Source organism: Aptenodytes forsteri, unplaced genomic scaffold (genome assembly GCF_000699145.1).
Source record: "Aptenodytes forsteri isolate BGI_AS27 unplaced genomic scaffold, ASM69914v1 Scaffold50, whole genome shotgun sequence".
NCBI lineage: Eukaryota > Metazoa > Chordata > Aves > Sphenisciformes > Spheniscidae > Aptenodytes > Aptenodytes forsteri.
In genome coordinates, this window is record NW_008795126.1 from 568,591 (window position 1) to 581,480 (window position 12,890).

General features: G+C 39.9%; 1 protein-coding gene across 1 annotated transcript in view; it reads left to right on the forward strand.

The window, feature by feature from the left end:
- CA5A (carbonic anhydrase 5A) overlaps positions 1-11,803 on the forward strand; it is a 20,675-nt gene extending 8,872 nt beyond the window's left edge. Inside the window, exons 2-7 of the mRNA XM_009277271.2 lie at positions 1,174-1,371; positions 5,410-5,528; positions 7,278-7,373; positions 7,549-7,611; positions 9,479-9,634; positions 11,581-11,803. Of these exons, the coding sequence (XP_009275546.1) occupies positions 1,174-1,371; positions 5,410-5,528; positions 7,278-7,373; positions 7,549-7,611; positions 9,479-9,634; positions 11,581-11,760 (812 nt within the window). The 3' untranslated portion in view covers positions 11,761-11,803. The remainder of the gene's footprint in view (positions 1-1,173; positions 1,372-5,409; positions 5,529-7,277; positions 7,374-7,548; positions 7,612-9,478; positions 9,635-11,580) is intronic.
- Positions 11,804-12,890: the final 1,087 nt, after the last annotated feature.

Below are 12,890 nucleotides of genomic sequence, written 5' to 3' on the forward strand. Positions count from 1 at the left end.
TGTCTCTCCATCGCTTCCAGCCCCCCGGGCAGAGGGGGCTGCCGGTGCCTCGAAAGTTTGTGTAGAAGAGGCAGGGACGCCAAGTTCAGCCTGGTTTTGTCCGTGACCGTTCTTCCGCTGAAACATCAGGAAACGGCACTAACAATAACAGAGAGCTGTGGCACTTTTGGAGGCTATTTTGCTCCCCCGCCCCCACGTGCAGGCCGATAAAGTTTGCCCCTTGCTGAGGAAACCGAGGGGGAAAGTTGTTTAGCTGCCCCTCATGTGAGTGGCTTGTTAAAAGATTTAATTTATTTTTTTCCCCCTTTGTGAAAGACCACAAGCAGTTGTATCTAATGAAGTTGCCAGTAACACAGTGCTTCAGAGCCTCTCTGTTTTGGGTTCAGTGGATGGGCAAGGCACAAAAAACGTTTGTCTGTGAGTTGTTGATGTCGGGGGACAGCAGGTGAGCAAGTGCTCCCCAAGTCAATACAGGTATTTAGTTCTGGTTTTAAGCAGAATAAAATCCCGTGGAAACCGTATTCACACATCTGCCCTGCTCGTGCCAGTTTGAGATGCTCAAACTGCCCCCAAAATTGGTAGTTTAGGATTTTACAGGTGTGGGGATCAGCTGTAGGTCCCGAATACCTAAGGTAGTCTTGGTCAATATTGGTATGGGTGCTTCAGGAGCACTACACCCTTAGTGGTGTAACCCCTAAGCACACGTAGGCAAAAGACCAGTACCTTCAAGAGAGTGTTTTTGCTTTCTAGCGGGACTTATCCTGTGTCTGGTGCAATCTGACATCAGTTGATGGTACTGGTGCATTAGGAAAGCTGAAGCGGTGTGCTGAGACTCTGGCAAAGCTGTAAAACAGAAGCCACCTTAAAATCAGTTGGCAATAAAAGGAAAACAATTTTCTGGCAGATAAGGGGACAGGATTTCTTTGAAGAGCATTTTGCAAATGCAGAAAGGTATCAACACAGTTGTAAGTCAAATTACTGCACTTCTCTGTGTGGCTTTGAGTCATGCAACTGGAATGTATTTTTTTTTTCACTTTCCTGTGCATCAGCTGACTTGAATTAGCCTTTGGAGCCAATATGCCAAAGCACTTTCTCTTGCCAAAAAGTTCTGGAGTATTTAGTTGGAAGTTCTGTATCGTGCATTAGAGCCTGACTCTCTTCATCATCTTCCAGTGCATCCACTTTGGCAGAGTCCACTTACAATTCCTGGAGGCACCCGACAGTCTCCTATCAATATCCAGTGGAGAGACAGTGTTTACGACCCCTTTCTGAAGCCTCTGAAAATCAGCTACGACCCAACAACATGTCTTCACATCTGGAACAATGGATATTCATTCCTGGTAGAGTTTGATGATTCTACTGATAGATCAAGTAAGCAAAACTCAGAAAAATTTATTTAATGTCTTATTAATGTTTAGAGAGGAGAAATATTTGCATGATGTAAAACCTCAGGACAAATGTTGAAAATTAATGTACAGTAAACGAATGCTTTAGCTAAACGTGGATTTACAGCAATGGGAATTGTAATGCAGAAGTTCTATATAGGCCTCACTTTTACTATGTATTTATTACCATGGACGTTGTGCACAAATCTGCTGTTGTAGGTTGAAACTTACTCTTTTTGCACAAGCCTTAATGCCCTGCCTTTTGATTAGGTCTCGTAATATTACAGCTTTGTCTACATGAGTCAATCTTCAGTCATACATATATGTATCTACTTAATTTTAAACGAGATTCCATCATTACACATTATTAAAGTAATCTGCCACTTATCTCTTTTGCGGTGTAAACAGATACATTTAATGCATTTGAAATAATCAGCAGCAAAATGACTTTCAGTTGGAAAGCATACATACTCATTTCAATAAACTTTTGGAGAATTAAGTAATACTGAGCTGCTACCATAGGGAGCAGGTGCGTGTGTTCCTGTTAGTATAAGCAGGAGTCCGTGCATGCAAAATGAAATTATGCATTCCAGCAATTTAATGTGAATAAGCACTCTGACCTGAGCAGCTAAATCTTTTTTAAGTGCTCAATAGAGTAAAGTGACTTAAAATCAGGATATTGCTACCAAATTCCAGATTTTTCTGTCCACTGTTCCTTTTAAAAGTTGACTTTACCAAAAGATATTGCTGGTATGTATAAAGAAGATATTTCATAAAGGTAGGTGAACTGGTAGCAGTTGGTCAGGGATATTGTGAAGCATGGGATTCATGTCGATTACTCAACTTGTCCTGGGGGGAAAAATTGAGGGACCCTGGGCAAGTTTGAACCCGTTTGATTAGAAGTCGTTTATGTTTAAGGTGACTGCTTACCATGAGAGATGCTAGAACTTTGTAAGGGATTTAGTAATGCTCTTGGGAAGGAAGCTTTCAGCATGCTAATAAACAAATGCTGTGTCTCCGCGATACCGGTATTTTTCGTTGATGCTGGGGAAGAGGCTGATAATGCAGCAAAAATGGTAGTGGTGGAACGCGTGGAGCTTTCAGGGGCTTGTGTGACGTTTGTGGGGTTTTTTTTGTTTTTATTGTTTATAGCTGTTCACCCAGAATATTAGTTTCCAACCAAGGAGTACTCTTGCCCTTGTTTATTTGAGCGCTATGATACGCAACGAAGAAACCAACTAGTGCTTGTCTGTTTTTACAGTACAAACTGCTATTGCGTTAGTGAAGTGGGGTTAGAGGAGAGGCTAAGATGGAGACATCACTTGTTAGCTTATCAGTGATTTTAACTTACTAACTTTAGATTGGTTTTGCTTTTAATTTAACAGTCTCTTACTTTATACAGCCATACCCCGCTATCTGTTGAGGATGCATTCCTGAAAAGGGTAATGGTTTGCAGTTTGATGGATAACAAAGTCATTTTTTTCTGCAAGAATTGATATAATGGAGGGGAATTGTCTGCAGGAGCTTAAGAAATACACAACATTTAAATACACAGGGACAGTTTTTGTGACATAGAGGCAAGCATGGAATCATCAGGACTGTCAATTAGAGGGGTGCTGGCCTTTTAGAGGCTGGCTATTCAGAGCACATCACAGGTCTGAAAGATCTTACCCGCTTCATCTGTAAGACTGAACACTTGAGGTAAATCTGTAAGTATGAGCATTCTTGCTGCCTCTTTCGGGATGGCTGCCTTATCATCATCATCTTCTTCCTCGAATTAAAGTCAGTGAAGGGTGGTGACGGCTAGTGGAGGATGGCATTAAATGATCAGTGACAGGACTCCAAAATGACAAAGAAACAACAGATCACAGGATGTTGCTGCATAAATGGTCAGGTTTTCAAGTGCCTGACTCTCTCCTCCACCTTTCTCTCTTTACTGTTGCTATTTCTGATTTTTCTTTCTGTCAGCTTCTGTCTAACAATAATAGACATCCAGAGAAGGAAGCTTATGAATAAACAAAAAAAAAGCAACAAAATTGAAACAGAAGATGAAACAGACAAAATGAAACGTGCATCCAGGATAGACAAAAATGCCCAACTCCTGAGATGAGGCAAAACAAGACTTGGGCAAAAGATGAAGGTAGTGTTGCCATGGGTTGTTTGCTTATGAGCAGAGCAGGAGGATGAAGAAGAAAGAGGGTGTGGGGAAGGTATGTACAGAACGTGGTCCTGTCTGTGTGCATGAATGCCACCTGCTGCAAGGAAATGAGGCTGAAACAGAACTAGGGCTACAATAAAAAGCTGATGTGATTCTTTCCTCTGGTTGTTGTTAGAGTTCCTTTAAACTTCTATTTTGTTTTGAAATTACCAAGACTGGTAAATTGACAGGAAGTGAAATGGCAAAATTGCTTTTAAAGGGACTGTAAGTTCCTATTTGTTTCCTGTCACTTCCTAGTGTCCGCTATAGGAACCTGATTTTCTAGGTACGTGTGCCTGTGCCTAACTTTACTTGTGAGGTGAATATTCAAGTGAATGTGATTATTAACATGAATGTAGTCACTTGTGGGTTTGCATCATCACATAATCAGGAGTGGGTAGTTAGAGCACAGAAACTTTAATTCTGAAAGACTTGGCAGTGTGGGCCCCATCTTCATCCCATCCCTGAAGGTTACCTTTCTCCATCATGATTTTTTTAGTGACGGTCAGTAGTGCATTTATGCTAACAGTTCAGCAGCAGTGGATGAAATTAATCAAATGTCAATTTGCATAGCTTGTTTTAGCTTTCTCTTTTATCACAAGCAGGCCTATCTAGTTAGAATTTCAAAACTGCTGGCTGGCTTTCAAGGAAAAAAAAAAAGGCAAGAAAAGCTCTTAATGCCTCTCATTGCTTTCTCCTTAGCATTAAAGTGATTAACTTCTTTTCAAAAGTCGTGTTGGCTTTATGTAGTTTATACAGTGGTTTGCTATGAAATTTAACCATGACATACAGTTAAGTAAAAATCAGCAAATGGGTCTCTACAGCTACATGTTTGTTGTTAGCTCTTTGGAAGTAATCATGGTCTCTCATTTACCAGATGCTGTGACATAATAACTAGCAAGAAGACTTTGCAGGATGTTCCTGTTTCAGTTAGGAGGAAATGAGTAAAAACCAATGCTACATAGAAAACTAGGCATAGACTTTTTCATTCAAGTATTTGCAAAATAGGAGATGCCTTCTGAAATCAGGAGAGCAGACTGAATGTCTGCTTACTCGTGGCTAAAAAGTGCATTAAAGCTTCCATAAACTCAGAATCTTACGCATAGGCAGACTGTCCGTTTAGATGCTTTGTGGAGTGTAGCTTGAACGGTTTACAGTAGGCACAATATTAGCATATTTCTGGCTGTACACGAAATCTTTCAGCATGGGTTATGCAGTCTGAAAGCTGCATTGAAGCAGAATAGTATGTTTGGATTTTTGTAACTTGAAAAAAAGCAGAACTGAACATTTGACACAATGTACTGATTCTACTGGCAAAACTGGATTTTTGAACTCTTGTATTGTCATGGGAAGTTTCAATATTTTTCATAGATACTGAGGCTTTGCTGGGATGTCATTTAATAGATGTATCTATTGCTTTGTCATCATACATGTTTCTTCTGGTAAGGCGGTTCTCTCATGCCCGCTCAAAGAGAAGAGCATAGAATGTAACATCTAGTCACCGTGACTCTGCCAAACTTGATGTGAATTGGAAAAAAACAGTAATTCCCTTGAGGAGAGATGGACGAGGAGACTATTTAGCTTATCTTCAATTTGATATAATTCATTCAGACAGCAGGGGGAAAGTGTGATGTGTTTGCCTGAACAATTTTGTCGTAGCAAAGTAAGTTGTAAAAGTAGCCAAGCAATAGGGGGACTGTTTCAGTTAAGATAGTTGCTGATTTCTTCCCTCGGCAAACTTATTTCAAGCAGGATCTTGCAGTGTTACTTGTCTGGACAATTCTAAATCATGTTTATTAACATGTGTGTCTTGTTTTGTTTTTTTAGTAATTGTTGGAGGTCCCTTGGAAAACCAATACAGGCTAAAGCAGTTCCACTTCCATTGGGGAGCTATAAACGAGTGGGGTTCAGAGCACACAGTTGACAGTAAATTTTACCCAGCAGAGGTATGAGGTAAAATGCTGAACAATGCAAATACTTGTGGGGACTGGAGGCTAGGTCTCAGGCTGCCTGTGACTGTACTACAGGCTAGAAAACTCCCTATTTGAAGAATTGCAGCTTACTGTTAAGGATCAGACCTGGTAGGTGCCACAGCTCATCTGCTGTTGTATTAGTAAGTTCATATTCGCTGTATTTTCTGGAGAAGAACATGGGCTTAAAATTGAACATTGGCCCCATTAGTGCAAGTTTCACTAATGTTTTCTTCTCCCTGAATGTCTGCAGGGGAAGCTGCCCGACAAGCCAATGGCAGGCAGCAAAGTGTCATTGCTATTCCAGCTCTGTCTGGATGGAGTGGCACAACTCTGCTCGTCCTTCCTCCTTTTAAAGGGGAAAAGGATGAGACAGAAAGCAGACTGGGGGCCCAGTCAGGTCTTAATGAACTCCCAGGTCCCAGCTAATGTGGTGCAGACCAGGTGGACAGCAAATATTGAGGTAAATGTGCAAGCTCAGATCTCAATTAAAAAAAAATTAAGTGCTTTACCTCTGAGCTGCAGTAAACTGGGGGTTCACATGAGGTGTAGGATCTGTTTTCTTGGGAGTATGGTGAATGCACTGCATCTCAGCTGCTGTCTCTAGTGGACCTCCAAATCTCCCAATCCTTACTGCTTTAAAATCACTTTATTATTAGTAAACACTTGCAGAGAAACAAAGCACATACTAAATATTCTTTAAGGAAAATATTTAAAGAGAAAATGGAAGATTTTTTAATTCTCACACCCATACCTGTAACTCAAGAAGCCTGGTCCTTCTTACTTTGTATACAGTAACTGTCTTGTGTTTGTGACCCCAGAGCTTTGGCTAATGTTAGGAAGTTTATTCCAGTTATCAACAATTTTTTGTGTGTTTTTGTGTGTTTCTTAAAGTCGTTAGAATAATCCACAGCAGAGTTCTATGGTAATATAGCGGTTATCATGATCACTTTATTTTCTGTTTTCAACTCGTAAGCAATTATTAAAGTAGCAAAATTTTTGTGATTAAGTAACTACTAAGGCAGAAAGAGTCAATAAAAAGGATGGAGCTAACGGGGAAAAATATAGATTAAGTTGCTTGGAGAGGAAAGTATGACAGGTATAAACATAGTTATATGCCAAAACTGGAGAATTTGAAAAATTATTATTGCTTATTTTTGAGAAGATGTTTATCTCCTGTTGACGTGTTCATAACTATGCTTGTCAGCTTGGCAAGATAGTTATTAATGGCAAGACTGTATGACTAAGTTTTGGGACTGGTGCTGGCTATCTATTTAATACACAAACCCCCTCAAGGGAATGCTTGTATTGAGCTGTAAGCAATGCAGAGGAAGCTTATGTTATGTGCAGGAGAATGTTCCTTAGCAGAATAGCATACTCTGATCTTCCTGTTAAGAGTCCTTCAGTTCCAGGTATACTAAGTTTTGTGCCTTTAACGAGCATTCCTGTAATCAGTCTCCCACAGACAAAATCCCTTTCATATGTGTGAAATGTAGTTTATGGGTCTTTGGCTATTGTTTAAAAAAAAGCAAAATAAAGAAGGGAAGTACCATTATTTTCCAATAACATTCTGGTCCTCATTTTTGTGGTGTGTGGTTTCTGAGGTAGCTCACTACAGTGTCCCAAATTGCCAAGGCCAAACGTGGCAAAGATCAAAAGTCGAGTTTCTTGATATCATTGCTGTGCTCTGTGAATATGTTGATTTCTCATTCATTTATATTTCAGTTACATTTAGTACACTGGAATGCCGTTGTGTACCCAACTTTTGAAGAAGCTGTAATGGAAGGTAACGGCTTGGCTGTTATTGGAGTGTTTTTAAAGGTAATATCACTTTGTGTAATAAGCTGTAATAATGCCTTTTTATTTTCATTTTGTTAAAACCGATTTAGGACAAAATACCTCTAGATTATTGTTGTTGTTTTCAAAAAATACTGATTAAGGTAGATATGTAGAATGTCAGCTTAATGATTCTCTAACTCCTACCTGTCTTCTGCAGCTAGGAGCACATCATGAAGGGCTGCAGACACTGGTTGATGCCTTGCCAGCAGTTAAACACAAGGTAAGTATTTTTAAGTGTCCCACCAGTTACCACTCAGCATAGCTAATGCTGTCATTCAACATAAAGGATACTCTGAGAATAGCAAAACACTAATAAATGCTTTTTTCCTTAAATGTCGGTAGGGGGCCTGGTTGTCCGAAACCAGGACAGGGGGGGGAACTAATTTTTAAGGAGGAATTGTATACTTTAAGCTTTCCAAACCTCTTGGTTTAAGAAATTATGCTCTTGAGATTGTATCCCCTTAGAAGGGCGTGCACATGTTTAATGCTTGCCCTCACTGAAGCCTGCCCTTCCGCTTCTATGACAATAGATGCCACTGGATTAGTTTTTGTTTGTTGTTTAACTGGAAGGAACTTTCTGTGCTGTGTAAAGTGGTAGTTTATTTCTTGTGGAATTAAGGCTTTCTGATTTTTGTCTGATCTTTGAGGAGATTATTTTTTGCCCTTTTTTTTTTTTTTTCAACACTGTAAATTTTCTGCTAGGGGAATGGGACTCTTTCTTCATAGCTGATCTCTGACTTCTGCCAGGAGAGGGAGTGCTGCGTCTCTGATAGTGCTCAGAAGCAGCTCATGCTCCTCCAGATGCTTGTTCCTTTTTGAAAGTACACACAAAAAATACACATCAAGAATTTTGTTGGCTTGTAAGCACATCCAGTTGAAGTCGCTGTGCCGTTATTTATTGCAGTAAGGATTTTTTTTTTTATCCAAATAAAATATTTACGGCAGTGCAGTGAAAACACTGCCACATAAATGCCAAACAAGTCAGTTGAGTGCCAAAAAGACCTACAAAAATCTGTGTCAAAAAGACCTACAAAAATCTGTGTCTATACATCCATTATGAAAATATGATATTTTACGGCATATGAATTTGAAATAAACTAAAGTCAAGATCTTTAAAAAAAAAAAAAAGTAGTATCAAACATTAGGCTCATCAAGCTGCATGTGGGCTGCTCTGAAAGGGATCTCATTTCCAAAGGGTGTTGGTCACCCAGCAACTCATCAGCACTTGGTTTAAAACCTTTGTTGCCTTGCCAGCGTTACCACTGACTTAAGCACCAAACCCTGAGAAACATCACCCTGGTGAGGAGGAGGAGGAAGGTCCGATAATACCCATTCTGATGTCCTTGCACCTTCCTCTCTCACATGATGGGTGAAAGCTCCCATCTAGAATCTCTTGTCCAACTTCCTATTTTTGAAAAATTCTTTACTGTAACATTTCTCATTCTCAGTGGGGAACAGATAAAGCCTAAGGAAAAACAGGATCTTCCTTTCCTGCATTGCCAGTATATCCTGGAAATACCCCAGGAGTAAAATGTTTTTATAGGAAATCATGGGCTCTGAAGCTCCTACATGCTGTCTGGTATCTCACTTGAGAGTGCACATTCTGGGGACATGAATACTTAGTCCTCTTCCCTCTCCCCGCTGCCTAAAATCACGTGGTGAAAAGTAAAAGTGCTATTGTTTGCAGTCTATTAAGTATATCTGGCAGAATTACCTGAACTTATTCCACCACTTATTCTTTCTTTTTCCTGTTTGCTTCTAGCTCCCACAAAGACATAGTTGCTCCTTCGCACTCCTTGTTTCTTCTGCACCGAATTCCTAAGGGCTTGTGGGGACAGCAGGAATATTTAAATTTTGTCTACTCACTAGCTGCCTCTTATGCCTCAAACCCAGCTTACCAATTTTGTACAAGTTTATGGGGTTTTAAATTATTATTTTATGTAGGTCATTATTAATAGTCACAATACCTAATTTTGCATATGCATACATACCATGTACAGTATTTTATCTCATTGTTAAGATCTTTTCAAATCTGTCAATTTTTTCTCAAAATACAATTTTTAAAATACATTCTTTCTGGGGTTTAGGACACTGTTATCGAGTTTGATGTCTTTGATCCCTCCTGTTTGATACCTTCATGCCCTGATTATTGGACCTACGCGGGCTCTTTGACTACTCCCCCACTTACCGAATCAGTCACATGGATTATTAAGAAGAAGCCAATAGAGGTTGATGAGAATCAGGTAAATCTCATGCTTACGTTTCGAATCATACCGTACCTGTTTGACTGCCTGCTGCCATGGAGGGGGAGACACACAGTAGTTGCTTACCGGTACCAGTAATTCTCTGTGAATACACAGAGATCAGTGGCTGCTTGACACCCAGTATTTGTTTGGGCAGGTATCCTGAAGTTAACAACAGCTAATATTGAAAGACTTGACCTCTTCAGTAAGCAGTTAAAGATGCTTCTCCAGCTCTCCCATAGAGTTTTATCTTGATCTGTGATAAACAATGCCTTATGCTGGAAGCTGCCCCTTGAAAACTTCTAAGGTTATTTATTGGAACACTGCATAATTTTGCTCTTCTTACCAGGATGCAGCCCTTTTTGTGGTAGGGAGGGAGGAGAAAAGGCAGGTTTTGTGAAATTCCAAACTCTGACCTTTTGTGCATATTCTTGATAGCCACGTGCATTTGCACAGAAATCTTACAGAGATTGCAAGGGCCTATCCTCTGTTCTTCCCTTGGTCAGACTCTGAAGGTACAGAAGGGGTGATGGGTGGCTCTGAGTCCTTCACGTGCCATTCTGATGGCGAGAAAGAGAGAGAGTCCCCACTGGGTTTTCTCCTTTGCCTGTGTAGGCATGTTTACTCTATATTTGGCTGTACTGTCCTTGAATTCCTTTTTTTTTTTTTTTTTTAATTGCCCTTTAAAAAGGACAGACAAAGGTTTCAGCAAATGTTTATGTTACAGAAATTATTTCAAGTGGAGGAGTTCGTGGTCAATAGTCTGTTCTGATACCAACCCAAACTTGTCACCATATGCCCTCTGCTGCTTTTATTTTAGTACTTCATGTTTCAATGTGATGTTATTCCTCGGTAGGTGTAGGGACAAGTAGAAAACGGTCAGAAGGAGTTGGAATTGGAATTGTACTACAATTGTGGGTTTTGTTGGAAGTTTTCAGGATTTTTTTTGTCTGTTCAAAGAAGTGGAGTACTTTGAGGGGCATTACAGCATAGAACAAGTCTTGGAGATTGTTGCAAAGCAAGTAAAAATGAACAACCCCAAAAAATCTATCATTTTTTCATGGCACTGAAAGTTATCTGTGCGTTGTCCCTGTTTTTTGAGGCTTTGATTAATAATGAAGCATGAGTCCAATGACATGAGGCAAAATACTGAAATTTTTTTTTTAATACAACTTTTGCATGGAGCTAGTCCATCTAGAAAACCATGCTCCAAACAAACGCTAACCCTGAAGAATAGGCATGTACGTGATCTTAATGTTTTAGTTTACATAAAGGAACAGGACAGGACGAACTGGAGATTGTTAACAGAGCAGAGAGAACTGAATGCATAGTGTGCCATTCTTCTTTTCAGGTGAAACTTTTTCTCTCTCCCCCCTCCCCTTGGCTCTTCTTCACTCTCATCCTTTTGTGGCATAGAAAGGCTTATAGTTTACTTGACATTGTAATGCCCTTGTGAGCATTAAAAGCTGATCTGCTGCGTACTTTATTTTAATCCCCAGTTATAAACCACTGAGAACAGCAACTATGTAGATTGTGGCTAGTTGAGGTTCCCTCTTTTCTGGGTGCCAGCATATGCGTGTCTGTAAAAGATAACAGAACTCCAGGAAGGGTGTAGATTAAGAAGGTTGGAGAGGTTTATTTAAAGATGGCATATGTTCCCGTATTTGAATGGGAATCGCTTCCATCTCAGACATGCCACATTTGAGATTTAGTTTGCCAAAAGATGGCAGGTGACTGACAATTCATCTTCTGCATTGATATGGATGATGGCGTAATCTTTACCAGCAGGTCACAAAAGTGCCAGAAGTTCATGCTAAAATTTCTCAGAATGCAAATGTAATAGTACCTTTGACTTTTTTTCCAAGCATGAATTACTGTGTTTTGTCGTGAACTCCAATAATTCTCCAGTTAGTAAAGTCACAAAATTGGACATTTCTCATTCTCAGCTGGAGGCATTTCGGATGCTGCTCTTTACTTCAGATGGTGAAGAAGAAAAGAGAATGGTAGACAACTTTCGCCCTCTTCAGCCATTAATGAATCGAACCGTCCGTTCATCCTTCCAAAGCGGGCATCTCTTGAATACTGAAGTACAGCCCAAGGACCATGCTGAGCAGATCAGGCCATAGATGGCCCATGAAATGTCAGTCCAGACTGCAATACCTGGATATAACAGACATCATTTTTTAATTATTTTTTCCGTTTTCTGCAGTGTGTGCATGCTGTACAGTTTCACAGCCAGCCAGTTTCAGTTCTGCTAAGTGCCATTTGACCTTCAGTAGAGAAGCTGTGGGTTTTTTTAGTTTTGCCTTTTTTAAGAAGTAAATAATATTAACCGTTAACAAATTGACTTGCTTTAAAGCAGGGATCAATAAGGAATTATTTTAACAGTTAAAGGAAAAATAAGGGCAGGAGATCTCTTCCCCTGCCTCTTTCCTGAATTGTTCTGTGTCTCTTCAAATGCTCTTTCAGTGACTTCCATGAATTAATAATCCCAACTAAAAACGTGTTAGCAAGCAGGAAGTGTGAAGAAGTGAAAAGTATTAATACTGATCAGGTCCTTTTGTGGAATTGTTTCAGAGGTTTGGGAAGAGAACTAGCTTCTCTAGTCACATATACAGAGACATTTTATCTTCTTCCTTTTTCCTTGGTGCTTAGGATGACAAGAGGATAAGATACTGATCATCCTTTTGTGGAATTGTTTCAGAGGTTTGGGAAGAGAACTAGCTTCTCTAGTCACATATATACAGACATTTTATCTTCTTCCTTTTTCCTTGGTGCTTAGGATGACAAGAGGATAAGGGAAAAAGTTGCTTACAGAGTCTAACCTCTTTCCATTCTATTGACTGCATGATCCATGTTTGATACGGATGCCACAGAATGTCCACTCTATCTACACCACAAGCCAGAAGACTTTTTCTAAAACCTTATAACAAACGTAGAAGCTTTTAGCTTTGGCAGCTTGTACTTTTTTGTATTAACGATGTGCCAGGAGGAGAGAGCAGAAGAGAATTCACCAGTATCTTAAGACTGGCAAGAGCAGCAAATTAGGCAAAAATCTCCAGTTGATCCCAGGAAATCGATCACATCAAAGGAAATAAAAATTAGATAAGCCCCAGCTGACCCCCCCAATAAGTTTTTTTGGGGGAAATAAAAAAAATTCTGAAAGCTAATCCAGTGCTAGGAGAGTATGGACAAAATGCAGCATTCAGATACTTGAAAGATTCCCCCCCCCCCCCAACTCGTGGAGCACCAGTGC